The sequence below is a fragment of the Bos taurus genome, chromosome 25 (genome assembly GCF_002263795.3).
Source record: "Bos taurus isolate L1 Dominette 01449 registration number 42190680 breed Hereford chromosome 25, ARS-UCD2.0, whole genome shotgun sequence".
NCBI lineage: Eukaryota > Metazoa > Chordata > Mammalia > Artiodactyla > Bovidae > Bos > Bos taurus.
The window spans coordinates 13,415,242-13,441,611 of NC_037352.1; the positions used below are offsets into that span (position 1 = coordinate 13,415,242).

A 26,370-nucleotide genomic window follows, 5' to 3' on the forward strand; every position below is an offset into this window, starting at 1 on the left:
AAGTCACTCGGTTGTGTCCAACTCTTTGCAACCCCATGGACTGTATACAGTCCATGAATTCTCCAGGCCAGAATACTGGAGTGGGAAGCCATTCCTTGCTCCAGGGGATCTACCCAACCCAGGAATCGAACCCAGTCTCCCACATTGCAGGCAGAGTCTTTAGCAGCTGAGCCACAAGGGAATCCCAAGAATACTGGAGTGGGTAGCCTATCCCTTCTCCAGTGGCTTGTCCCGACCCAGGAATCGAACCGGGGTCTCCTGCATTGCAGGTGGATTCTTTACCAACTGAGTTATCAGGAAAGCTTACTATAAAGTCAGAAATAAGAAAGCGTGGTATTGGCATAAGAACAGGTATAAATATGAGTGGAACAGAAGGATCTAGAAATAGACCTAGACATACATGGTCAATTTATTTTTGACAAAAGTGTCAAGTCAATTTAAAAGGAAAGAAAAGTCTTTTTAACAAATGTTGCCAGAACAACTAGATGTCCATATGGAAAAAAATAAACCCTGACTCCTATCTCATACAAAACTCATTTGAAATGGCTCAAGGTTAAATGTAAAAGCTAAAACTATAAACCTTCCAGAAGACAGGTTTCTAGAAAATTACTGCAACCTTAGGTACGCAGAGTTTAGGGACAGGGAAAAACCCAGCAACCATTAAAAATAATTATTAACAGGACTTCATCAGCATTAAAAAATCTGCTCATCAAAATACATCACTAAAAAAATGAATACACTACCCCAAACTCAAATAAAATGTACTTGCAGCACAAATATTTGACAGAGAATGTGTGGATCCAGAATATATAAAAGAACTCCTACAAATCTACAGTAAAAAGAGGCAAGAGACTTATGTATCTACCTCACACAGAAGATATCTGAATGGTTAGGAAGCACACAAAAAGGTGGTTAATCAGAGAAATGCAAATTAAAATCACAATGCAATACCATCTCTTATCTTCTTGAATGGCTAAAAAAGGCTGATAATACGAAGTGTTGCCAAGGATGTGGAACAACTGGAATGTTCATATAACGTTCCAGCTAGGGGAGTATAAAATGGAGCATCACTTTGGACAACTGTTTGGCAGCTCCTATAAAATTTAACATACACATATCCTAAGAACCAACAATTCTAACCTTAGATATTTACTCAAATGAAAACACAAAAATTTTTTTTTACAGAAATGTTCATAGCAGCCTGATTTATAACAGTCCCACCTGGAAACAAAACACATGACCACCAACAGATGAAAAAGCAAATACTGTATATTTATACAATGAAATACTACTGAAAATAAAAATTAATGAACTCTTGATACATACAACACTAAGGGTGAATTTCAAAAAGATGTTAAGTGAAAGAAGCCAACTACAACACTGAGTGATTACATTCTTTATAAATTCCAAGAATAATCAAAATTAATCCACAGTGATAGAAATTTGAAATAGTTGCTTAGGATAGTGGGGGCTTGGAGTTGCTTAAAAAGGGACACAACAAAAATTTGAGGTGGGAGATAGAAATGTTCTAACATCTTGCTTTGAGTGGTGGTCACATGGGTATATATAACTATTAAAACTCTGAACTAATAAGTATTTTTAGATTTGCATATTTTATCATATGTTAATTATACCTCAATTTTAAAAATCGCTAAAAAAACCGTTTTAAAAGTATGGAAGGCAATCCAAAATATTAACAGAGATTGCTTCTGGGAGGTGGGATTATGGCTAATTTTTTCTTTGCTGATTCACTTTTCTCATCTTTATAATTTTCTATACTGAACTCCCCCTTCTCCCCACCATCACTTTCTATGGTATTTATGTTTTATAGTTTCACACAGATCCTAAAATGTCGCCAGTATTCATCTTCTGAAAGTACTACAGGATTACAGGTAAGTAACAGAAGTGTATGTTGAGCTCTCCTTCCACAGCGGGCATGTGGTTTGGTGTCTATGTGGGACACAGAAGGGGCTCAGAAGCTCAGCCAGAAGCACCGTGGCAGTCTGGGGAGAGGAAGAGGTCCGACGTGGGAGAGTTCAGCTCTGACCCCGGCTCACTCACTGAGTGGTGGCCAAGTCACGGAGCCCCTGTTTCTTCACCCCTAAGATGGGAATAAGATATATCCCCTTTTCTGCCTCACTGGGGTTTTGTGGGTGTTAGCTGAAATGGTCTATACAGCACAGAAATAATTAAGGGAGTAGTAACTTCTGATATTATGTGAAAAGTCAGAAAAAGCCCTTCTCACAAGTCAGATTTACTACTCTTAGTCCCACGAGAAACAAATAAGAATTTTGCTAGGACGACGCAAAGCTCTCCAAATCAACAGTAAAGAACTCTTACCTGTTGGCGTGGTAATGGTGATTCTGCAAACTGTAGGAGCCACACTGCGTGTTTAGCCGCTTTGGCTCAACCTCCTTCCAACTATCTTCTGTCCACTTTCTCTTCATCTGCTTCTCCTCTCGTTTTTTCCCGACATAGTCAGCATAGGTCTGGATGCGATAGCTCTCTGCATACTTGCTGGTATTGACAGCTACAAGGAAAAGAAAAAGTCCTTAACAAAAGGTCTGGCCTGGCCCCAGGATGTCGGAAAAGTGGCTTGAGGTCGTCAAAGGAACCCTGAGGTCAGGTCTGCCGTTTAGAAGCCAGGTGGCCTTGGGAACATCCCACAGCTCTCCCCATCTGGGTCTCCTCACCTGGAGAAGAGAGTCCTGCTCCCCAGCCTCCCTTACAGTGTGAAAGTGCTCTATAAACTACACAGAACCAGAAAAATGTAAGCAAGACATTAATTTTCAGAATATCTGCAGGTAACATCACTGCCAGAAAATGAAAAACAAAACCAAACCAAGGGAAAACTGTTGTGAAAATAAAGATGACAAGAAAAGCCATCTGGGCAGCAGTGTTGGCCCCCGCAGGTCTACCGCATGCCTGTGCCTGGTGCTCTGCACACGTGATGTCTAACCTCACAGCATACTTGCAAGGGAGAAGTCACCTTTGCTGAATATAAGCAAGCTGGGGCACTGAGGCGGGGGGCTGCCGCAGGCCGCACTGCACCAGCGGCAAGGGAGGCAATCCAGGCTGCTTGGACCCTAAGGCCAGGGCCCTTCTCAAAGTTCTGCGCTTCACTTTGGACTCGGCAGATTCAAGACAGTCCCACAATATTTGAGACCTGCCTCTTCTCTTTCTCTTCTTAAAGCCTGCTAATTCTCTGTAATGTGCTTCTGGCAGGAGGTCTTGAGAGCCAGAGCTTGTTCCCTTTTTGGTGTTAATGGGTGATAAGGCCAGGACTGTCTTCCTGCCTCTTTCTCGGAGGCTGGGGGCTGGAACATGGGAGTGGCCTGGGAGTGAGGACCCACAAAAACCGTGTGGATGGGCCCCTTGTGCTGCTCTGGCTTCTGCAGTGTGAGCAAACATTCCCTGCCCACTGGTTATTACCTCCACTAGCAGCGAGACAGTAAGGGCTGGGCCGTGCTGGCAGGGAGCTGCAGGAGCAGACCTGGGGCCTGTGCTGCTGGAAAAGCACCATGATGTCTGAAATAGTCTGTGTACCCACTTTCAGCAACTTCTTGGTACAGAGTGAAGGAAGTGAATGTTAGTTGCTCAGTCATATCTTACTCTTTGCAACCCCATGGACTGTAGCCCACCAGGCTCCTCTGTCCATGGGAGTTCTCCAGGCAAGAATACTGGAGTGGGTTGCCATGCCCTTCTCCAGGGAATCTTCCTGACCCAGGGATTGAACTGGGGTCTCCGGAGTTGCAGGTGGATTCTTCACTGTCTGAGCCATGTACAGAGTGGTTCCCAGTAAATATTATGTGAATGAATGTAGCAAGTGATGATGGACACATCAGAACTGGACAAGGGACTCCAGTACTCGAGGGACCTTGAACCACAGGGACAGACACCTAGATGAGATGCAGATACCCCCTGCATATCTGACGCACCCAGCTTCACTCCAAGCAGACTGGATTTGCCTAAAACTCCTCAGCACAATAGTAGTTTATAGAATGTCATGCCTTAAATGCTTAGCCATCTGAAGAGAAAAAGCAAAATAAAACAACAAGAAGAAAAATACAGAAAGACTCCCACTCTTTATTTCAAGTTTTTTTTTTTTTTTTTAATTAAGAAGTTTGCTGTACTTTTCAAATATTCACTCTAGAGTTAAAGAGGGGTAGGGTTGGGGGAGGAACAAACCCTAAAGGTATTAAAAAACTTTCACACTGTCCCAAGGAGGTAGAGTGAGTTAGTGAAATGTGAGCTCAAACAGCATGCTCTGACTCACTCACAAGGAGATAAACAGAAAGCAATCAGTTCTGCAGATATGCTATCGACCAAAGTCACTCAGATCAGAGAATTGCAGAAACAGTATCCTTTGCTGAAAATCCTATTCCTCGGGACAGTGACTTTTCTAGCTTCCCAAGGACTGCACGTCTGACTTTCTCAGCTCGTTCATCTAACTGCCCCACAATCTGTACATCCAACCAACATCATCCATCCATGCCTCCACCCAGCAGTTGCTCACTAAGTGTCTATCCATCCCAGGGACCATGCTAGACATCTGGTAGAACAAGACACAGTCTCCACCTCTCGAGCCCACCTTCTCCCAGGCAAGCTTTATGCAGAGTTATGGAAGCCGGAGACTACCTACTATATAAGAGGTTCACCTCTCAGTGCGATGGATAATGTAAACCCACAGATTCTACATGCTTATTCTGTACCGGTCATTGGCAAGTGAGCATCTGCTGGATTTTCCTCTTTAGGTTTCACTCCTTACTCAGGCAGGTTTATTCTGAAGCGTGTCCCCAAGGGAAGACATCTGCCGCAATACCTCTCTCGAGTTTAGTTTGGATTACCGAGTCAAAGAGGAGGCTTGAGTCAACATTCCCCATGAAAGCAAAGGTGATGATAAGGTCATAAAGGAGCCAAGATGATCTACTTAACAGCATCTGACTGTTTCCAGTAATTTAGGTCCCAGCCCCACGGACAAATGCTTCAAAAGCTCCCTGACCACGATGGGGAATTTATCTGAGCACATTTGGAACGAGGAGCGCTTAAAGGGGGAAACAAATAACAATCCCCTTTTCACTGCTGGCCTTCACATGGCAATAATTTACCAGCATTCCTTCAAGTCCCAGCAGCTTTGCAGCTCTCGGCCTTTAATCTGGAAGCCAGCTCTGGCGCAGAGCCACCCCTCTAATGGATGAATCAGCAAAATGAATTGGCTGTCAGCTGCGTCCTTCACTGATTCCAGCTCGCCTGTCAGAAGTGGCGTGGAGCGGGAGGCTTGGTAACACAAACCTTTTCCAAATTTGTCAGGGAAATGATTCAAGGCCATCTTTCGGCCATGCCACTCTGTTGAAGCCGCTGCAAAACCAAACACGGTGAGGGCCCTCCCCGGCTCCCTGTGGGTGAACAAGAGCACCTCCTCTCCCGCAGACTTCACCCACCCACAGCTTCACTGAGCCGGGCGCCCTGTCTCGAAGCATTTAATCTTCACAACCACCCCACAGGGAAGAGACGTTCTAGTCATCACACAGATAAAGAGGTTGAACATCCGAGGAGCCAAGCATGTCTGCTTACAGTCTTGTAGAACAAGAGACAAAGCTGGTTTGGAACCAACATGTGAGCTTTTTAAAAAATATAACATTGCCACAAGTCTGACATATATTTGTGTATTTATGTGTCCATTTAGATTGAGGATTATCTCATAAAATGCTTCCTTGAAGAGGACTTTTAAAGAACTACTTACAATGTTTAGATTTTTTTTTTCCTAAAAATGTAGAACCTTCCACTATTATCAAGCAAAAGATCTCTCCAACTAGGTTGAGAGCTACATTACGTTCACAAGAAGACTTAACATAAGACATAGAGACTTCCTAAATTGATCTACAGATGTCATGCAACTCCAATTTTAAAAATCCCATTTTAATAAAAACACAAAAAAATGTTAAAGAGATTAAGAAAAATCTCAGCAGAACACTGAGCAGCAGTAGCCGGGACTGGGGGGATGAGGTCAACCACCCAGGAGGCGAGGGAGTTCTGGGAGTGATGCAACTGCCCTCTGTGTCTTGACTGCGGTGGAGGTTACACAAAGGTGTGCATTTGTTAAAACAAAGACCTGGCCAAGAGAACAGTGGATGTGTATTTCATGGTATATAAATTACATCTCAATCATTCTGTGGAATTTGAAAGGTCTGATTCCAAATTTTAAATGGAAGACAAATGGGCCAATAATAGCCCAAACGTTTCTGAAGAAGAATAAGAAAGGGGGACTTCCCTGGCTAGCTGAAAAGCTTATTGTAAACCTGCAGTACTTAAGACAGTGCCGTAATGGTACAGAGATCAACAAACTGACCAATGGTACAGAAGAGCCTAGAAACAGATCTAGGCATCTACGAAACTCTGATATCTGACAGAGGCAGCCTGACAGCGTGCAAAAGGAAAAGCAGGAAAAACTGTTCATCCACGGGAAAAAAACTGGATTCTTACTCACACCAGGCCAAAAAATCAACTCCAGATGGATGAAGCACTTAAATGTCAAAAGCAAACTTTGAAAACTTGAAAAGAAAATAGAAGTGAATATCTCTTCCTGAGCTTGAAGTAGGAAAGAATTTATGAAGATACAAAAAAATGTTAAGCATAAAGAAAAGATCAGTAAGTTTGGCTACATTAATATGAAAACTTGTGTCCATCAGAAGATACTCTGAAGAGGGCAAAGACAATCTACATGCTGGGAGGAGATATTTCTAACATGTGCAACTGATGGAGGATTAGCACCAGAATACATAAAAACGCCTACAGATCAGTAAGAGAGGACCCAATAGAAAAATGGGCAAAAGACACAAAAAGCACACCAGTCATTTCACAGAAAAGGGAGCATAAAATGCCAATAATTATATACAGGAGTTGCTCAACCTCAGGCAAAGGCAAATTACAAGCACTTAAATAAGGGGAGGGGGTGGGAAGGCAGGGGGAACAGGAGACAGAGGGGAAAGAGGGGAGAGCGAGAGTGAGTCTGAGGGCTAGAGAGGCACAGAGCATCAAAAAGGCAAGAAAAGGATCAACATGACTTTTATGAGAGTGGTTCCCCATTTGCACGCTCCCCCACCAGGAATCAGGGGTTTGGGATGTGGAGGAATAACAGATTCTTGTTATAATTTATTACCGGTATTTTAGCTCTTCTGGTTGAGTAGTGGTTTCACAGATGTTCACTACATTGTAAACAAATTGGTTAGGTTTTCTCTTGTATACTCGGTCCAACCCCTAAGGGCCGTTTCTGAGACTAAGTTTGAAGGTCTCTTGTAGGAGGTAAGGGTTTCTCCAGTTTCAATGTCTCCGGTGATAAGGAGGTGTCCCTGAATGGTTGGAGTGCTGTAGACAAGCATGGGGTGCTGACACATCGGGCTTCTCAGACCTTCCCCGGGGAAGCTGAGGACACTTGTGAAGGCTGTTATCAAGCTGCTGCAATCATTTTATTGCAGCAATGGCTAGGAGGGCGGCAGGGGGGAAGCATTAGGAAACTTCAAAAGCATTTACCACTATTAGCCCTGCCTTTTCTGCAGTGGCTACCCTCAGCCAACATTAGGTTCTCAGTCAGTTTCTAAGGGAATTACCTATATGCTTATCCATCCGCTAGTTAAGAGAAAGGGAACTATTTACTGGTTACTTATTCTGCCAGGTATGGAAAAATCCTGTAAGGATTATCCTGACTTTATAGATAAGGACACTGAAGCTCAGAAGAAGTGATGGGTTCAAGGTCCCGAAGATGACAAGTTTTGGGATCTAAACCAAAGCTGCATTCTTTTCACGACACCACGTGCACTGGAAGGGTCCCAGACCATGTCACTTGGAGTTAACACAGGCAGGCGCCTCTGTCTGCGAGAGCCTCAGAGTCCGGCCACCTCTCCATACAACAGAGTTGTGTACAAAGCAGAAGGAATCGCTCTGTGATAACCTGGTATGTTCACCTCCCACCAGAAGTGATGCGTGCTGAGAGTGAACTCTGCCAGCTTTGCAGACCTGGACCCCCCACCCCACCCGCCAACGTGTGCTTTACTGCTTGATGGTGCCCGCTTCCAATGCCCTTCTCGGCCTCTCCTGATGCCCCCTCAGCCGCCAGCCTGGGGCCCTGCACCACTGTGTCCTCATTCTGGGCTTTCAACCCGCGCCAGGAGGGCGCCCGATACCGCTCTGTGTTTGCTTGCTTATTTACATGAGAACATACAGGACTGAGAAGTTTTCTCATGTTCTACACAATTTGATCCAGTTTGGGTTTTCAACAGCATGACCATTTCCCCACTTTTATCAGCGAGAGAATGGATGGGTTTACCCTGGATTCTCAAGGAGACAGCCAACTTTATAAAAAAAAGTGTGTGCAAGCTCAGTCATGTCCTAGTCTTTGCGACCCTATGGACTGTATAGCCTGCCAGGCTCCTCTGTCCATGGGATTCTCCAGGCAAGAATACTGAGTAGGTAGCCATTTCCTTCTCCAGGGGATCTTCCTGACCCAGGGATCGAACCCACTTCTCCTTTGTCTCCTGCATTGGCAGGGAGGTTCTTTACCACTGAGCCACCTGGGAAGGCCTTTACAAAAACACTCAACCCTAATAATGGTCAGCGGGAACATTTGCCTACGTTCAAAAAAATGATCCTGGGTGTACTTCCCCTCAACCCATCTAAGGAACTGGGAAGATAAGGTGCTTGCAGGACTTGGCGCTCTGTCAGAAGCAAGTGCAGTACAGCTATTTCCAGGGTGTCCAACAGGTGAGAGTGGGCAGTCACCCAAGACACAAACAGCCTTGTTTTACCCTCGCCAGTCCATCCTCGTCTGTAAAACCTGCAGAGTCTTCAAGATAAAGTGCCAGCCTGCGAGAGCACGTCAGGGCGTTTAACTCAGTGCAGCCTCCCTCAACTCTGACTTCTTCCCACGTGTGTTCCCAACGAGGCCAGGCGCTCTGCGAGGAAAGGGACCGTACTTTACTCATCTGTAGCGCCTGGGTTCTCCCATGCTACTCTGGCAGGAATTTAAACGAAGATTATGGAGGGAGGGAAGAAGCACAGCTTTTGTATCTGTTGGCAGCTTGTTTCAAGAGAAGAAAGCCAGAACCAGGACATATATTCACGTCTTCAGTTAAAAGTTCCATGACGAAGGCTGATTCAGGGGACAAAGAGTCCTGGGCTGGACACAAGGGGAGTGAACTCTGACTCTGAAGGGCTGGCTCTCGGGGCAGTGGCAGCCCACGCACGTCACCACCCCTGAGCCTCACAGCAACACCGGGAAACAGATGGTGATGGCCCTTGGCGGGGCCAACGCACCTACCCCGGACACAGAGTTAGGACCCAGCACCCGTGATTCCTTGTCCGTTGTTCCTCATACAGTGCCTACTCACCCAATGAAGGGTTTCTATTTGTTGCTTGCTTTTAAAGCACTAAGGCTAGGGACTTCCCTGGCGGTCCAGTTAGGACTCCACGCTTCCACTGCTGAGAGTCTGCGTTCGATCCCTGGTTGGGACACAGAGATCCCACAAGCCTTGCGGTGCAGCCAAAAAAAAAAAAAAAAATGAAATAGAATAAAAAATAAAGTACTAAGGCTAAAGAATGAATACTAAGGCACGTGAATAAGATGCAAGCCCTGTAACAGAGGACATAATGGAGTAAGAGGCGGGGACAGGGGCTGGTGGTCGGTCTCTCCTCATGGTCCAATCACTAAGGCTCCCCACTCCCAATGTAGGGCGCCTGGGTTTGATTCCTGGTCAGGGAACTACACCCTGAATGTCACAACTAAGACCAGCACAACCAATTAAATAGATAAATATTAAAAAAAAAAAAAAGAGGCAGAGGGGCACTGGTTTCATCCACCTCTGCTTTCCCCCGTCCTCCATCGCAGCACCCGACATGAGACACTCAGGAAAGAAATGGACTAGGACCAGGGAAACAGGCTCAGGTCACGATGCTTGAAAACTTGTGAAGGGCAGAGTGTGAGAGAAAGAGCAGCTGAGCGCTCACAGAACCAGGCTTGTGCCCCACCACACTGGGTCCTCGGCACCGTAAGGGCGGGCACTGGGAGCCCCATCAAAACTCGATGGGCACCAGAGAGGAAGTGGGTCCTGTCCCGGTTCCGCCACCTATGAGCCCGCCTACTCTGTGCTCCTCCACGTCACCCTCTCATCCTGCCGTGGCTCCCACAGCGCCTTTCACCTCACAGTCTCTAATGAAAGCCAAGCAAGTGGAGAAGAAAACACTTTCCACAAACCAGACGAATGCTGACGTGTAGATATGGCGACATTTATTTGAAATCTACACAGAGGGAGGCCATGAAGTCAAGTGGGAAAAACCACAGGTTCTGAGGCCGCAGAGGCCTGGGTTCAAATTCTGCACAAATATTGACTTGCCTGAGGCCAGTCACCGGGCCTCCCTGGGCTTCCCTCTCTATCCGTCCAATGGGGCCCATTTACCATCTCAGAAAAAGCTATCAGGAAGGGCAGCGCTCTCAGCACAGGGCCTACCACACAGCAGCTGCTGAATTAATGAGGCTGCTGTGGATAAACCAGAGTTCAGACTAAAAGAACTGTGTCTAAAGCATCCTACAGAGACACAGATGCAGCGAGCTGCAGCTCATCACACGCGGAGGGCTGGAAGTGAGGCGGCCTCACACACCCAAGTCTGCAACAGCTCGTGCAATAGCTCTATTGTCTAGAATTGGTGTCTTTTCCATGTAAAAAAAAACAAGAAAATAAAGCAGATTATACGGGAACCCATACATCAACCATACGGGACAAGTGTGAGATCAGAAAGTCTGAACCATAATTTTAAAAAACTGAAGCAACCAAAATTAGTCAATTAATTTTCACTAACTCTCCTGGCGACACCACAGTCTGCTTCTGAAACGTGCATCTCATTCATTCACTCCACAAACACCAGTTCCCAGTTCTGTGTCAGGCACCGGGGCATGATGGAAGGGGACTTATGATCCCCTCGCAAAAGAAGCTCACAATCTGGAGGAGGAGGAAAGGAAAGGAATGGACTGGCAGGGGAACACCGGGGAGGCAGGGCTCTAGGTGAGGAATAAAGATTTCAGCACAAGGAGCAAAAGGTTGACAGTGAGGAAGAGGCCACCGCTTAAGTTCCCAGCTCCCAGGGCCTCTGCCAACTGCCTCTGCATTCACTGAATGGCATCGCCAAGAAGCACTGCTTCTATGAACCAGCCTGGGGGTGGCGGGTGAGGGGCTGGGGAGAGGTTCTTTTCTTTTCATGGTTCCTAGCTGAAAAGTCAATTAAAAATAAATAAAGCCACCCTTTATTGAGTGCTTACTACATATAAGCACTCTGCTGACTGCTTTACAAACAAATATATTTAGCTCCTGCTTGTTCATTTATTCGCCCTTCCACCTGTGCGTGAATACAGACACTGAACTCTCACTTGTTCATTTATTCATCTATCCATTCATTGATGAACAAACACATCATCTTCTATGCCTGGGCCACTGGGGCTGAATCGGAGATCCGGTCCTTGTATTTGCTGGGAGGGCAGGACAGGGCACAGAGCCCCACATGTGCTGAGGGTTAGAAAAGCGCTCTGGAGTTTCCAGTGGAGCGCTGGCTGGTCAAGCCTGGGACACAGGGACCGTTTCTCTAAGAAAAAGACACTCTGGCTTTCCTGAGACTGAAGGTGAGAGATCAGCCAGTGTAAAAGACACTAGGGACGGGGAAGGGCGTTCCAGGCAGGAGGAGCACGGAGCGACCGACCTGATGAGAAGACACGGTCGGATGGAGGAACCGAAACACGACGTTAACAGTGGAGACTGCAGAGGGAGCGGGGAGGACCTGCAGTGAAGCCGGGTGATGGGCACCCCACACCACACGAAGCGGGACCCACAGTCTGGCTTCAGGCACCTGGAGCGGGTATGAGTGTGAGCTGATGTGTGTCCACAAGGTCACTGCGACCAACGGGGAAAACGGGAGGAATGGAGAAGGCACGGAGTGAGAAAAGAAGTCCCAGTAGGACACTGAGAAACACTGAGATGCTTACTCACCTTATAGACGGGAGGAGCAGGGCCCGAGGGGGAGGGGGACTAACCTAGGAAGTCCGGGGCTGTGGGGCCCAGGAGGGAAGAGTGGTCAGTGTGCTGGGGACCAGGCAGGAAGACAGGGCCCTGGGGCTTCTGGACACAGAGGTCACCAGGGACCACAGCTGAAGCAGAAGGCAGATGGCGAGGGTGTTGCGTGCAGACTCCTGGGACTTGCAAAAGGGAAGGAGTCACTGGGAGCAAAGGGCACTGGGATCAGGAGTCCTTTTGAAAAGATGGAAAGGATTCCGTAGGTTTTTGGGGTGTTGGAAAGAAGCTGCGGGTGGGCCTGAGGATATGGGCCCATGTGAGGCCTGGGAAAGAGGTGGGGCCCAGAGCATGTGTGGGGGCTACACTTCCGAGTGGAGGGAGGAGTGGGTTAGAGCTTTGTGAAGCCGGGGTAGGAAGCCCCAACTGGAAGCTGGCGGTTTCCTGGGTGGAGGGAGGGGGTCTCCCTGAGTGCCCCGGGGCTGAGGCTGGGAGGACAGAGGGGCAGGAAAGGCCGTGGTGCTGTGACAAGCGTCCAACCAGAGACAGTGGCCTTCTCTGCAGAGTGACCAACTCTCCCATGCTCTTTCTGTCCTCAAAGCAATCCCGCAAGGTGGGCAGGAGCTCTGTTTTCACAGACACAGAAACAGAAGCTCAAAGAGGTTGAGTAACCTGCAGAGGGCCAAGAAAACGATGATTTTATGACGGAGTCAAACAGGAGCAGGTGGAGCTCCAAAAAAGTTTAGAATTGAGAGTCACTTAAGAGAGAGAGAGAGAGAATTTTTTTTTTTAAAGATAAAACACTTAAAATAGGAAGTTAGGAAGCAATTCCATACTTAGCAGTCCTAACAAACTTGACAGACAGCTGAAAGAGCTGAGGTAATTTGCAACATTCTTCACACTTCTTGGGAAAAAATTAAGGTCGATGTCTCAACTACACAGGAATAATTCAAAGTAAAATCAAAGATCTCCTAGAATGTGCGAAATGGCAGATCCTAAATGTCAGGAACACTGAATAAATTGTACTCTAGGGAAAACAAAATAGTACATGTTTTTAGTTATACTACTTTATAACAGTATCTTTAAGGCCTGCATATATCACAGAGGAGTACAAATAAATAATAATCGTGATTTACAGAAAGGTTACCGTGTTCCAGATGCTATATGAGCTCGAGTCCTAATATATTACCATACAGTCTATAATACCCTAATATATTAACCTTAACACAGACTCTTTCATCTCTAATCCTATCCTCTACAAAACAGCCCTATTTTGAATAAGACCAAACAAGAGACGAAGATGGGTTAAGTCCCCTGCCTGACATCACAGTGCTGAGTGGTGGTGAACAGCCAGTTGTAACCCACTGCTGACACAACCTCCTCCTCCAAGGGCGCCTTCACAGTCTAAAGGCACACAGTGGGTTTTAAATTGCAACAGTATCACTAAAGGAGACCTACCTTTTCTACCCAATCCACTCTGATGCTTCCTATTGTTTCTTTTCTCCCTTCTTTTTAAATTCTGGTGTCAACTAGCACTGATTTCCTGACCCGAAGTTTGAAACAAGCCACAGCTCATTGACACCCACCATTCAAAGTGGCATTTCTGTGCAACAATGCGCTTTGTGTTCTAAAAGGTTAATCAACAAAAGGACTTTTAGGACACAACCTATTCACCAGCCAGAGTTCGCCTGTAACTGAACTGCTGGCTGGAGGCAGTGGCTGGGTGTGCAGCTGGAGTTAAGCAGGGTTCACTAGCTCTCTCTGGTGATGTTTCAGGTGCCAGATGCAAACATACACCAAACAGAAATGTCCCCCGCGTACAGCAGGACAATCCTTTTGGACTACTGACCTTGGCAGTTTGGGCACTTTATGAAGCATTACATCTGCCACAGTATTAGCGCTATTGTGAACACACATAAACGCACCATCTTTTCTTTACGTCCCAAGACCATGTTTATAGAAAGCCTGACAGAGCAGCACGTTTTCAGATTTAAAGGTTTCACAGTTGAAAAGCTTAAAAGTCTGTTTGTGTATCAGCCAACCAGATACTGTGGGGGATGCTGAGCCGCAATATTTACACTTTCACTACATGTCTCTCTGTGGCTGTTTTGATGTGGTTTTCATTTGATAAAAGAATTTACTTACACCTCGTGACTCAGCTTATTCATTAACCAAGTGAAACCCAGGAGGGCAGGAGGGAGAGAATGAAAATGACAGGCCCTTATCAGCAGGCAGGGCTGAGCTGTCTCACCTGCAGGGTGAGTCATTACCCTTGGGAGGAAGGGCATCCGCTCCCCAAAGCGAAGGGGCCTCTCCCAACCCAGAAAGCAGTCACAGAAATTCCGTATAAAGTGTACACAGGGCGATTCCGTGTATGGTTCCCGTTAACCCTTCCTTGCCGCACTACTGGTCTGGAACCTCTCAGGGTTCTCCTGAGGGCATCGTGATGCCACCCATAAACAAGTCCTCTTCCTCGTCCTGCCTTCTTCCCTTCCACCCGCCTCGCCCCCACCGCTATGATCCACCTACAGATGTGGAACCCTCCGAAATCCCCATCAGATGTGACTTGCCTCTTCAGTGTTTTCAGGACACCCCATATATGACCTGTCACCACCAAAAAGATCAGGAAAAAATGCCCAGACAACCTGCTCTAACACTCAGGCCTGCGGCCTCGGTGCCTGCACAGAGCCCTCACTGGCAGTAACTCTTCTTACCTGTTCACTCGATGCCAGTCCTTGTACGCCAGCTGCTGTACTATACTAGAGTCCAGTCTCTATGCAGGGAGAACTGATTCACAACAAAACGAATGGAATCTGCTCTTCAGCCCACAGGTTGCCTTGGGACCATGCAATGTATTTGTTATAACCGGCAACATCTGACTTCAAGAGTGTATAGAGAGAGAATCGCATGCTTCGCCAATGGGGAAATAATCCACAAATGATAAAGTTAGCCTTATTTTCCACATCAATTTTACTCTTTGCCTTTGCTGAGACTATGTGCCCAACGACTGATTTTTTTCCACTGATAGGTTCTGTCTGTTAAAACCCTACATCTTGCCTTGAGAATCCCAGGGACGGGGAAGCCTGGTGGGCTGCTGTATATGGGGTCACACAGAGTCGAACACGACTGAAGTGACTTAGCAGCACCAGCAGCAACAATAACCCTGTATACGAGACAGCAAAAGAGACACTGATGTATAGAACAGTCTTTTGGACTCTGTGGAAGAGGGAAAGGGTGGGATGATTAGGGAGAATGGCATTGAAACATGTATAATAACATATATGAAACGAGTCGGCAGTCCGGGTTCGATGCACGATACTGGATGCTTGGGGCTGGTGCACTGGGACGACCCAGAGGATTGATATGGGGAGGGGGAGGGAGGAGGGTTCAGGATGGGGAACACATGTATACCTGTGGTGGATTCATTTTGATATATGGCAAAACCAATACAATATTGTAAAGTTATAAAATAAAATAAAAAAAAAAAACCCTACAGTTCACCAAACAGCCCAAAGGGGCAGCACAAAACTGAGCGAGAATTACTTTGGTTTTAAAGTCCCATTCCAGGGACTTTAAACGTGGCATTTACCATGTTCACTCTACACTGACAGTTAAGTCCCCTGCATACGAACGAGTTTCATTCCAAAAACGCATGTGTTAGTCCAATTTGTTCCTAAGTCCAACAAGGTTAGTCCAGGTACCCAACTAACACAATTAGCTATATAATACTATGCTGTAATAGGTTTATATACTTTCACACAAATAATACATAAAAAAACAAACACACACACAAAAAAACACTTTAATCTTACAACACAGTACCTAGTACAGTACAGCAGCTGGCATACAAGGACTGGCATGGAGTGAACAGGCAAGAGGAGTTACAGACTGGAGGAGGGAGAGGAGGTGGGAGACGGCAGGGCTGAAGGGTCATCAGCAGTAGCAGATGGAGCGCGAGCTGCAGTCTCACTCACGCCTGACGTAACTGGACATGCGAGTCCACGTTCAAGTCTTTGAAAAGTCTGCAACTCGAAGGTTCGTATGCAGGAGATGGACTGTATTTTCCTCCCTTTAAGTCACCCAACCATTTCCCTGTAGACGTCGGGATTTTAGGAAGGCTATTCCACCTCTTTTACTCTCTTCATCCTTAAGTCTGTCTTGCTGTTACGGGAGGCGGAGGTTCCTGACATCAGTGGTCAGGCCTACAGGCAGCATTCGGGTCTGACAGGAAGATGCTAAGCTAACAGAAATAGGCGAAGCAGCTCAGGGTCAAACACATACGTGTACAGGAGGGCAGGGGAAGGAAGGAAAGGAGAGAGACGAGAAAGAGAGGGACGTGAAGAGGAAGGGGACGGGGAGAGCGCGCCTGCCTGCGAGCCAGCCAGACTGAGCTGCTCCCATTCAGGGAGGAGCTGCTTTCTGAAAGTGGCGACTTGCAAATTCAGAGAAATAACAAGCTCTTCATGACTCCTGCATGTTTAAAGTGAAGGTGTTAGTCGCTCAGTCATGTGTAAGTCTTTGCGACCCCATGGACCACAGTCCACCAGGCTCCTCTGTCCATGGAATTCTCCAGGCAAGAATACTGGAGTGGGTAGCCATTTCCTTGTCCAGGGATCGAACCCAGGTCTCCCGCATTGTTGGCAAATTCTCTATTGTCTAAGCCACCAGGGAAGCCCCTCCTGAACATTTAAAGAAACTGAAATTCTTGGCCAGCAGGAGAGTAAGGAAGGCTTTTTTTCTTTTAAAATGTGATATTGGCACTGGTTAGCTTTCCTGTTTCAAGTTATTAAGATCTCTACATTATTCTGAACAATCATTTTGTTTTCTATATCCTAAGGAGATGTAAATGTAGAACTTTTTGTGTGTTTGGACATCCGATGGAAAAATCAACTGGTTAGAAAAAAAGAGTCAAGTGTTACATTTTAAAGCACTTATGTGAAAAAAAAAAAAAAAAAACGAATACAGTGGCAACAGTGATACTGCTAAGTTTTAAAGTATTCTGGAATATTTTATGACATTACACCTTAAAATTTCCAATGGCCCAAGAGTTTCCGGCAATGTCAAAATGCTTAACACAAATTAGGAAATTGAAGAACGACTTTTGCAAGGCCTGTATTGGTAGAGTGGAACACAGACTGCTTTCTGACTGATAATGGAGCGTTCAGGGACTTTAAAGTGCTCTCTACATTAATTTTTCCCTAGAAAAATATTTATCACCCTTTAAATTACTGCTCTGCAGGCCCACATCTACTGCCTCTAATGGCAGCAAAGTCTCATTTTAAAGCACGTAAATGTAAGTGTCATGAACGAATTTACTTATCCTGCCTTTGCACAGCATTACACTATGATTTCGATGAAGAATAAATATGAGTATCTGATGGCAACCTGCATGGGACAGAGCTGCAAAGCTCCACAAACCATGGTTCTGCAGTACACTCACAGACTGCTCCCTCTCTAGGTTAGGGGAGGGAGCAGTTGGAGGCCTTCGCCAACAGGAAAACGCACATACTACGCTTGCTTGTAGGCTTCAACTGGATTCTTCTCTCAAAACCAAATCAAGCCTCCAATTAAAATAATTTTTTTTAAAGCAAAAAAAAAAAAAAATCAGCACAGAGGTGCATCGCTACAAACAATAGGGTGAAACAGTCCACAAGTCTGACTCACAAAAGAAGTCACTCTGACTAATGTAAAAAGGAACATGTTTTCAGTAACGAATCCCCCTCGGGATTTGATTTGGGAGTCAAACTCTCCAGCTTCTACCTTTAAGTGATAGATAAGAGCAGAAGAGTGAGCGGATATTAAGATGCAGGCAGGGATGGGGAAAAAGAAAGGAGAAAGTCGGCTTGCGGAGCCAAGTTTATCTCCTACTCCCTCCCGAGTGGTCAGCCAAGAGCTGATAGAGGACTTTTTGGTAAAGTAGGTAGGAAAAAAATCCCCACCAGCTCCCGGGTTGCCAGGCAACCTGCCACATTTTATTAAAGCGGGAGCGGTGAGGATCCCCAGAGGGCGGCTGGAATGCTGCGTCATGCCTTCTCCCAAGCTCCAGGCACACACTCGCCCCACAAGCCCGCCCTGTGGTGGGGGGGGAGGGTGGTGCAGAACAGGACACACACAACAGGGAGCAACTACCTGAGTGAGGCCAGAAAGTCACGGACGGGGCACAAAACCCACACAATCGCAGCCCGTTCTTCTCCAGCTCAGACCGGAACGCAGCAGGGTTCACTGCTGTTGCCACAAAGAGCACAGGCAGACCCTGTACTTGGTTCTCTGCAAGCCTGGACTAAATACCGCTGAGACTTTTTTTTTTTTTTTTTCCCGCAGCTTGTGGGATCTTAGTTCCCTGACCAGCAATTGAAGCCGGGCCATGGCAGTAAAAGCACCGAGTCCTAGCCACTGGACGGCTAGGGAACTCTCTGTTGGGATTATTTAAATTAAAAAAGCAAAAAAAAATTTTGTAAGTGATTCATGGTTGAAAAGATGGTAATACAACTGTAGGAGCACGAAGGCACAGTGGAATGAGTGAGCATATGCGCCCTGGGGATGGAAAGTCCTACCACGGGGCCCCCACTTCACCTCTCTGGGCAGCTGCTTCCTTGTCCTGGAGCTGAGGTGCTGCCCACGGGTCATTTCAGGGAAAGCAGTCAGTGCGGTGGAGTTGCAACAGTGTGTACACAACAGTGTGTACACCTGGAGCAGACAGGCAGGGAGGAGGCTAAAGGGAAAACCCCATTTAGTCGAAGTTACCCTTGAAAATTCCCTTTGGAGGTGTCACAGCGGCATTAGACGTGGCTGTTTTCCCCTCCAGTGTCAGAGCACCCCACTGTTTCACCTCTTGCACACCCAGGGGAAGGGATGGCTGGCACATGAGGACAAGGTTACTGATCACACACGCAGGTGAACACACTTAATCTCTAATCGGCAGCTGTCTACGCTCCAGGAGGAACATGAGAATGGATATTCTCGTGGGAGAAGCATATCCCTGCCCGCCATTTCATCCCTGACTCACTATCACTGAGTGCTGGTGGTTGTCGTTCAGTCGTTCAGTCGTGTCTGACTCTTTGGGACCCCATGCACTGCAGGCTTCCTTGTCCAAGTTTGCTCAAACTCATGTCACTGAGTGGAGTGACAAGCAAAACTGGTCTCACTACTGAAAAAAACAATTTCCCCAACAAGTACTTTTAAATTCGTACAAGTTGAAGCATTTTATGCTGCTTCTCTAGCTGGAACCGAGTGAATACACAATCCAGGCCTTTGTGCCCGTCCTCTGGGCACACAGACCCCAGCAAGTCCTTCAGGACAAGCAGCGTGCTGCAGCCACGTTATGTCACCGGCGGTACTTCTCCAGGAGAGGGTATCTAACACAGCTATTCCTCTCTGCTCCCCAGGAGCCCTGGGATGGCAACGACTGCCAGTCACTGAATAACCATGACTACCCACGACTGGAGAGCAGGGAGGAAAAGTTAAATAATTAATCTGGTCATTGAAAACGTTTTAATATTAAAATAAAATGGATGTATTATAGAGTGGGATTTTTCAAATGTGTGAGGATGGTTTAAATAAAACTGCAGAGAAATGCCAACTTGCACTGCCCGCCCCCCCACCCCCCCCCCCAACCCTTGGGCATCCCGTCCGCCCTCCTTTGGAGTCAGGGATCCTTGGTGGAGTTTAACAGTTGCCCCCTACTGCACAGGTCCTTTGTGATAAATAGTAACTAAACAAACGACCCCCTCCGTCTGGTGGAGCAAGAGCACCAAAAGGGAGAAGAAACCCGTCCTCCTCTTCTTGGCAGCCAGGTGGCAAAGGTCATGTCCACGTGGAGTGGTTTACACAGACAACTGCACTCTCAATGCACACGGGATGCTCACAGAGCTGTTTTTGTGGACAGGAGCAATCCTGGAAAGAGCTGACTGGTGTGAGACAAGGATAATACCGTATCTACTTTTTCCAGCAAAGGTGACAGCAATGTCAGTATCACGCAGGAGCAAGGCAAAAAGAGGGTAGCCTCAGCTCAGAGGGCGTGCTCTCACAGGTCAGGACAATCTGTCTCAGAAGGGCGATAATACTCCTCTATCCCTGCACCCTGTGGCCACAATGGGACAGTGGGAATCCTGTCCTGTAAGCTCACAGCCTGACCCTCATTCACCAGACAAGTATTTTGAGGCCAAAATGAAGTCATCGCCTCGCATCTGTCAGCTCATTACCAAGTGATCTGGACCAGGGACTGGGTGAGCCTGGAGCAGGGACCGGGTGAGCCTGGAGCAGGGACCACCTGCCCTAGAGCTGCACTTACCACCTCCTGAGACTCCATCCCATTGATACCCCCATAGGCTCTGCTACCATCACGGCCTAGAGAAAACGGCAATCTGTTGAACGACTTGCCCCAGGTCCTGCAGCTGGTGTAGGGAGGGGAGTTGGCATTCAGACCCAAGGCATCTCCGACACCCTACTAACCAGAAAAAATGACACCAAAGAAGTGACCAGCCACTGGCCACGGGTCTGCTAGCTCTTCTCAGAAGCAGGAACACAGAGTCATGGTGTCAGTCCTTTCCATGTACCACTTTCAGCAGACAGATCACTGACTGTCGTGGCTGTTCTGTCTGAATGAAAGGGGCATACCCTTTGATCTAGACATGCTCTTTCAGTAAACCAGTCTATGAAAACAATCTTAAATGAGGATTAGTTTTTAATACACAAAGATGCATTAAACATTTTTGTTTAAGGGTAATATATTAAGAGTATATATATGTATATATTACCCTTTCACATCTTTGTCTAAGGATATATATTTTAAAAATGCAAAACATAAGCCTCCAAAATGTTCAACAGTAGGGGAGTAGCTAAATAATTATGCTATTCAAATTCATCAAAACTATGCTTTTCAGGGAGATAAGGACCAAGCAATAAATAATCAATAAATTCTCTCACTAGTTATTTGGACACAAAGTACTCTCTTGAATGTCTACCTCCCAGGCTACATCACTGATTCATTCAACAAATATATCTGCTGATCACCTACTATGTGTCAGGTACTACTTTAGGCATTGAAAATCCATTGAGAATAAAAATTCTGGCAGCCCCAGAAGGTGGTTATACAGATGTACTCACTTTGAGGAAATTCACTGAGTGGTATACTTATGATGCATGCACTTTTCTATATGTATGTTAAATCTACATTTAAAAGTTTAAAAAATGTCTGGCATCATAGATTTTATATCCCAGTGGTAGACTGAAGACACTCAACAAAAAAATAAAATACACTGTTTATATATAGTGCTCTGGAGAAAAAGAAGAGCAGGGAGGGCTGATGTGGGAGTTGCAATTTTAAATAAAGTGATCAGGGAAAGCCTTAATGATAGTCACCAAACAAAAACGTGTGTGTGTGTGCATGTGTGCTAAGTCGCTTCCATTGTGTCCGACTCTTTGCAACCCCATGGACTGTAGCCCACCAGGCTCCTCTGTCCATGGAATTCTCCAGGCAAGAATACTGGAGTGGGTTGCTTCCTTCTTCAGGGGATCTTCCCGACCCAGGGATCAAACCCACTTTGCTTACATCTCCTGCTTTGGCAGATACGCTCTTTACCACTAGCGCCTAGTCGAACACGACAGAAGAGACTTGGCACTGGCACTGGCCACCTGGAAAACCCTAAAAATACAAATCTCTGCATGTATGCAAGTTAAAATTGAATTTCAGATACACAACAGATCATTTTTTAGTATAAGTATATCCCACACAATATTTGGGCCATGCTTACTTTAAGCAAGATCTGGCAACTTAACCCTACTTAGTGATAAGATGGCATTTGAGCACAACTCATTCCTGATGGATTTAACACTTAATGCTTCTATAAAGGAAAATCCCACGGCAGAGGAGCCTGGTAGGCTGCAGTCCATGGGGTCGCGAAGAGTCAGACACGACTGAGCGACTTCACTTTCACCTTTCACTTTCATGCACTGGAGAAGGAAATGGCAACCCACTCCAGCGTTCTTGCCTGGAGAATCCCAGGGACGGGGGAGCCTGGTGGGCTGCCGTCTATGGGGTCGCACAGAGTCGGACACGACTGAAGCAACTTAGCAGCAGCAGCTTCTATACAGAACACAGAAGGCAAAAACTTTAACAGGATAAATTGCTAGTTGTTACTATGATAAAATGTAAAGCTCGGTGTAGCAAAATAGACTATCTTAAGATGCACACAACAAACTGGGACAAATATCTGCAAAATACAAAACCCAGCATTAATCTCTCTAAACTTCAATTTCTTCTGTAAAATGAAGGGGGGGGGTGGTTCATAAAATCGTTATGAAGATTTCAAAACAGTGTCTAGTAGCTAATAACAAATGGCTCACTAAATGTTAGAAAAGGAATAATCATAATAAAAGCGCACTCACAAATCAGTAAGAAAAGCACACAACTCACAAAATGAGACAAACCAATTAATAAACTCTTCAAAGTAATTCTGCTGTGCACTTCGCAGCACATCAACTAAAATCTGAATGACATCCTTGCACAAGTATTACCCACAGAGTGCTTGTTAACACAAGGGGGAGAGCTGCAATGGAGATTTCTGAGGCCACCATTTAACAAAATTACCAAACACAACATCAGTGATGATGGAACAGACAGCGTCTGTGTCCCTCAGTGAGACGTGCTACGACGACGTCACCTACACAGTGCTCCTGTCAGACACGTGGAATCCCAGGACAGAGACAAACCCCGAGTGAGGGACACCACAAAGCAACACCTGGTCTGAACTTTCCAAGAAGTGTCAATGTTATGAAAAACAAAAACAGGTTGGGGACTGTTCTAGATTGAAGGAGATGGAAGAGCTAAGATGACTTCACTGGCTTTGAAGAGGAAGGAAGGGGACGAGAAGGCAAACAATGCAGGTGACCCCTGGAAGGTGGGGGGAAGGCAAAGAAATGGACTCCCCTCCCCCGAGGAGGAACATAGCTCTGCTGACACCTTAATTACACCAACTGAAACCCATTTTGGACACTTGCCCTCCAACTGTAAGACACTCCAACTAAGCTGCAAGACAATCAGTCTGTGTTGTTTTTAAGCTGCCAAGTTTCTGGTAATTTGTCAGAGGCAGCGGAAAATGAATACCAGGGTTTGTTTTTGTTTTTTACAACCTGTAGAAGTTAAACTGTAGAAAATTGAGAGAAATACAAGAGTTATGCAAATAATTTCTGCTCACAGAACTGTGAAAATACACTGTCTAGTGTGTTAAATTCTCATCTGAATTGCTTTTAACATCTTATTGGTTTTATCATTAATTAATGAGCTGAATAAAATCTTTGACACGTGTAAAACCAGAGAGCTATGATGACTAAATGCAATATATGATTTTGACTTGATCTTGGATCAAAAAATAAGATACAAATCTGTAAGAGACAGTGCTGGAACATGTGGAGAAATTTTATTATGGCCTGAACATTAGCTCATATCAATATCATAAATGTAATTAAAGAAATAATAATACGTATATACTGGTGGCTCAAACAGTAAATATTCTGCCTGCAATGCAGAAGACCCAGGTTTGATCTCTGGGTCAGGAAGATCCCCTGGAGAAGGAAATGGCTACCCACTCCAGTATTCTTGCCTGGAGAATTTCATGGACAGAGGAGCCTGGTCGGCTACAATCCATAGGGTCACAAAGAGTTGGACAGGACTGAGCAGTTAAAACTAACACTGTATTTCCTCATCTCTTGATGAAAGTGAAAGAGGAGACTGAAAAAGCTGCCTTAAAACTCAACATTCAGAAAACCAGGATCATGGCATCTGGTCCCATCACTTCATGGCAAATAGATGGGGAAACAACAGAAACAGTGAGAGACTTTATTTTGGGGGACTCCAAAATCACTGCAGATGGTAATTGCAGCCAAGAAAATAAAAGACACTTGCTCCTTGGAAGAAAAGCTGTGACCAACCTAGACAGCATATTAAAAAGCAGAGACATTACTTTGCCAACAAAGATCCATCTAGTCAAAGCTTTCTTTTTTCCAGTTGTCATGTATGGATGTGAGTTGGACCATAAAGAAAGCTGAGTGCCGAAGAATTGATGCTTTTGAACTGTTGAACTGTGTTGGAGAAGCCTCTTGAGAGTCCCTTGGACTGCAAGGAGATCCAAACGGTCCATCCTAAAGGAAATCAGTCCTGAATATTCATTGGAAGGATTGATGCTGAAGCTGAAACTCCAGTACTTTGGCCACCTGATGTGAAGAATGGACTCACTGGAAAAGACCTTGATGCTGGGAATGATTGAAGGCAGGAGGAGAAGGGGATGACACAGGATGAGATGGTTGGATGGCAACACCGACTCAATGGACATGAGTTTGAGTAGGCTCCAGGAGTTGCTGATGGACAGGGAAGCCTGGCATGCTGCAACCCATGGGGTTGCAAAGAGTTGGACACAACTGAGTGACTGAACTGAACTTTACATATTATGGATACGTGTGCACATATGTATATGTGCAGAGTGAGGGGGAGATAAAGGAAATGTAACAAAGGCTGCCATCTTACCTATAGGTTTATAGGTTACATTTTTCAAAAGAAAAAGAGAAAATTGCAAAAATAAAAAAGAACTGCTGGTAACAGCTTTAAAAAGAGAAATACTTGACACTGGGTGGATTATAAACTGACATAACCATTATACTTTATATTCCCTGGAGAAGGAAATGGCACCCCACTCCAGTACTCTTGCCTGGAAAATTCCATGGACAGAGGAGCCTGGTAGGCTACCATCCATGGGGTCACAAAGAGTCGGACACGACTGAGCGACTTAACTTACTTACTTAACTTTTATACAGGGCAATCTGATAATATATGAGAAATTCCAATTTCAATTCTTAACATTTTTTAAACCAAATCTCTGACTTTATTATGTTATAGACAGAGGCCAAGTTAAATCCCAGAGATTTTATAATTTTGCATTTGCAGTTTGTCCTTTTACACAAAATTATTGTGCCCAGAGAGGATTGTGAGTGTAGTTAAAATGAAAATACAACGTATGGCAAAAACCACTACAATATTGTAAAGTAATTAGCCTCCAATTAAAATAAATAAATTTTTAAAAATGAAAAATCACCTAAAAATTCTATAATAAGAATGCTGCTGCTGCTAAGTCGCTTCAGTCGTGTCTGACTCTGTGCAACCCCATAGACGGTAGCCCACCAGGCTCCCCTGTCCCTGGGATTCTCCAGGCAAGAACATTGGAGTGGGTTGCCATTTCCTTCTCCAATGCATGAAAGTGAAAAGTGAAAGTGAAGTCGCTCAGTCGCGTCCGACTCCTAGCGACCTCATGGACTGCAGCCTACCAGGCTCCTCCATCCATGGGATTTGCCAGGCAAGAGTACTGGAGTGGGGTGCCATTGCCTTCTCCATAATAAGAATATTATTGAGTAAATTATGGTACACTGACTTGAGGGTTTATTTAACTAATGCAGTTGGTTAAAAGCTTTTCAGAGTTGTCTCTGCAGGGCCCAGCATACCTTTGCTTATTACCAAATATTTGTTTTCTCATCTCCATGTGAACTACCTTCTTCCCCTCTTTGAATTCCTAAACCCTGGAGGAATACAAGCCTCTGGGACTTTCCTGGTGGTCCAGTGGTTAGGAATCCACCTACCAGCGCGAGGGACACCGATTTGACTCTTGATCTGGGAAGATCCCACATGCCACAGAGCAACTAAGCCCGTGTGCCACAACTACAGAAGCTTGCACTCCTAGAGCCTGTGCTCTGCAACAAGAGAAGCCACTGCAAAGAGAAGCCCGCGCACCACAACTTGGGAGTAGCCCCTTCTCACTGCAACTAGAGGTCCACACAGCAACAGACTCAGTGCAGCGCCCCACCCCCCACTCCGCAAAAAAGAGAGAGAGAGAGAGAAGGCATATAAGCCTCAACTGTCTAACTTATCCTTGGGTCTCACTGTATTCACATATGTATGTATAAACACATCTGTCTTTTGTGCTCAGTAGTGTCTAACTCTTTCCCACTCCACAGACTGTAGCCTGCCAGGCTCCTCTGTCCACGGGATTTTCCAGGCAAGAATACTGGAATAGGTAGCCATTTCCTCTTCCAGGGGATCTTCCCAACCCAAGGATAGAACTCAGGTCTCCTGCACTGCAGGCGGATTCTTCACTGCGGAGCAACCAGGCTTACATATGTGTGTGTGTATATCCTGTATGTGCATGTGTGCATGCTTGGTCACTTCAGTCGTGTCTGACTCTGCGATCTTATGGATCAGACCCCAGCAGGCTCCTCTGTCTGTGGAATTCTCCAGGTAGAACAGTGGAGTGGGTCGCCGTGCCCTGCCACCCTCAGGGGA

At 45.8% G+C, this 26,370-nt stretch overlaps 1 protein-coding gene across 7 annotated transcripts in view; it reads right to left on the reverse strand.

Annotated features, from left to right (window-relative positions):
- The window catches only part of PARN (poly(A)-specific ribonuclease), a 179,357-nt gene that overhangs the window by 52,189 nt on the left and 100,798 nt on the right, over positions 1 to 26,370 (reverse strand). For all 7 annotated transcript variants that reach the window (XM_024984912.2, XM_010819307.4, XM_010819306.4 and 4 more), the window contains 1 exon segment: positions 2,341 to 2,530. In XM_024984912.2, coding sequence (XP_024840680.1) covers positions 2,341 to 2,530 — 190 coding nt within the window.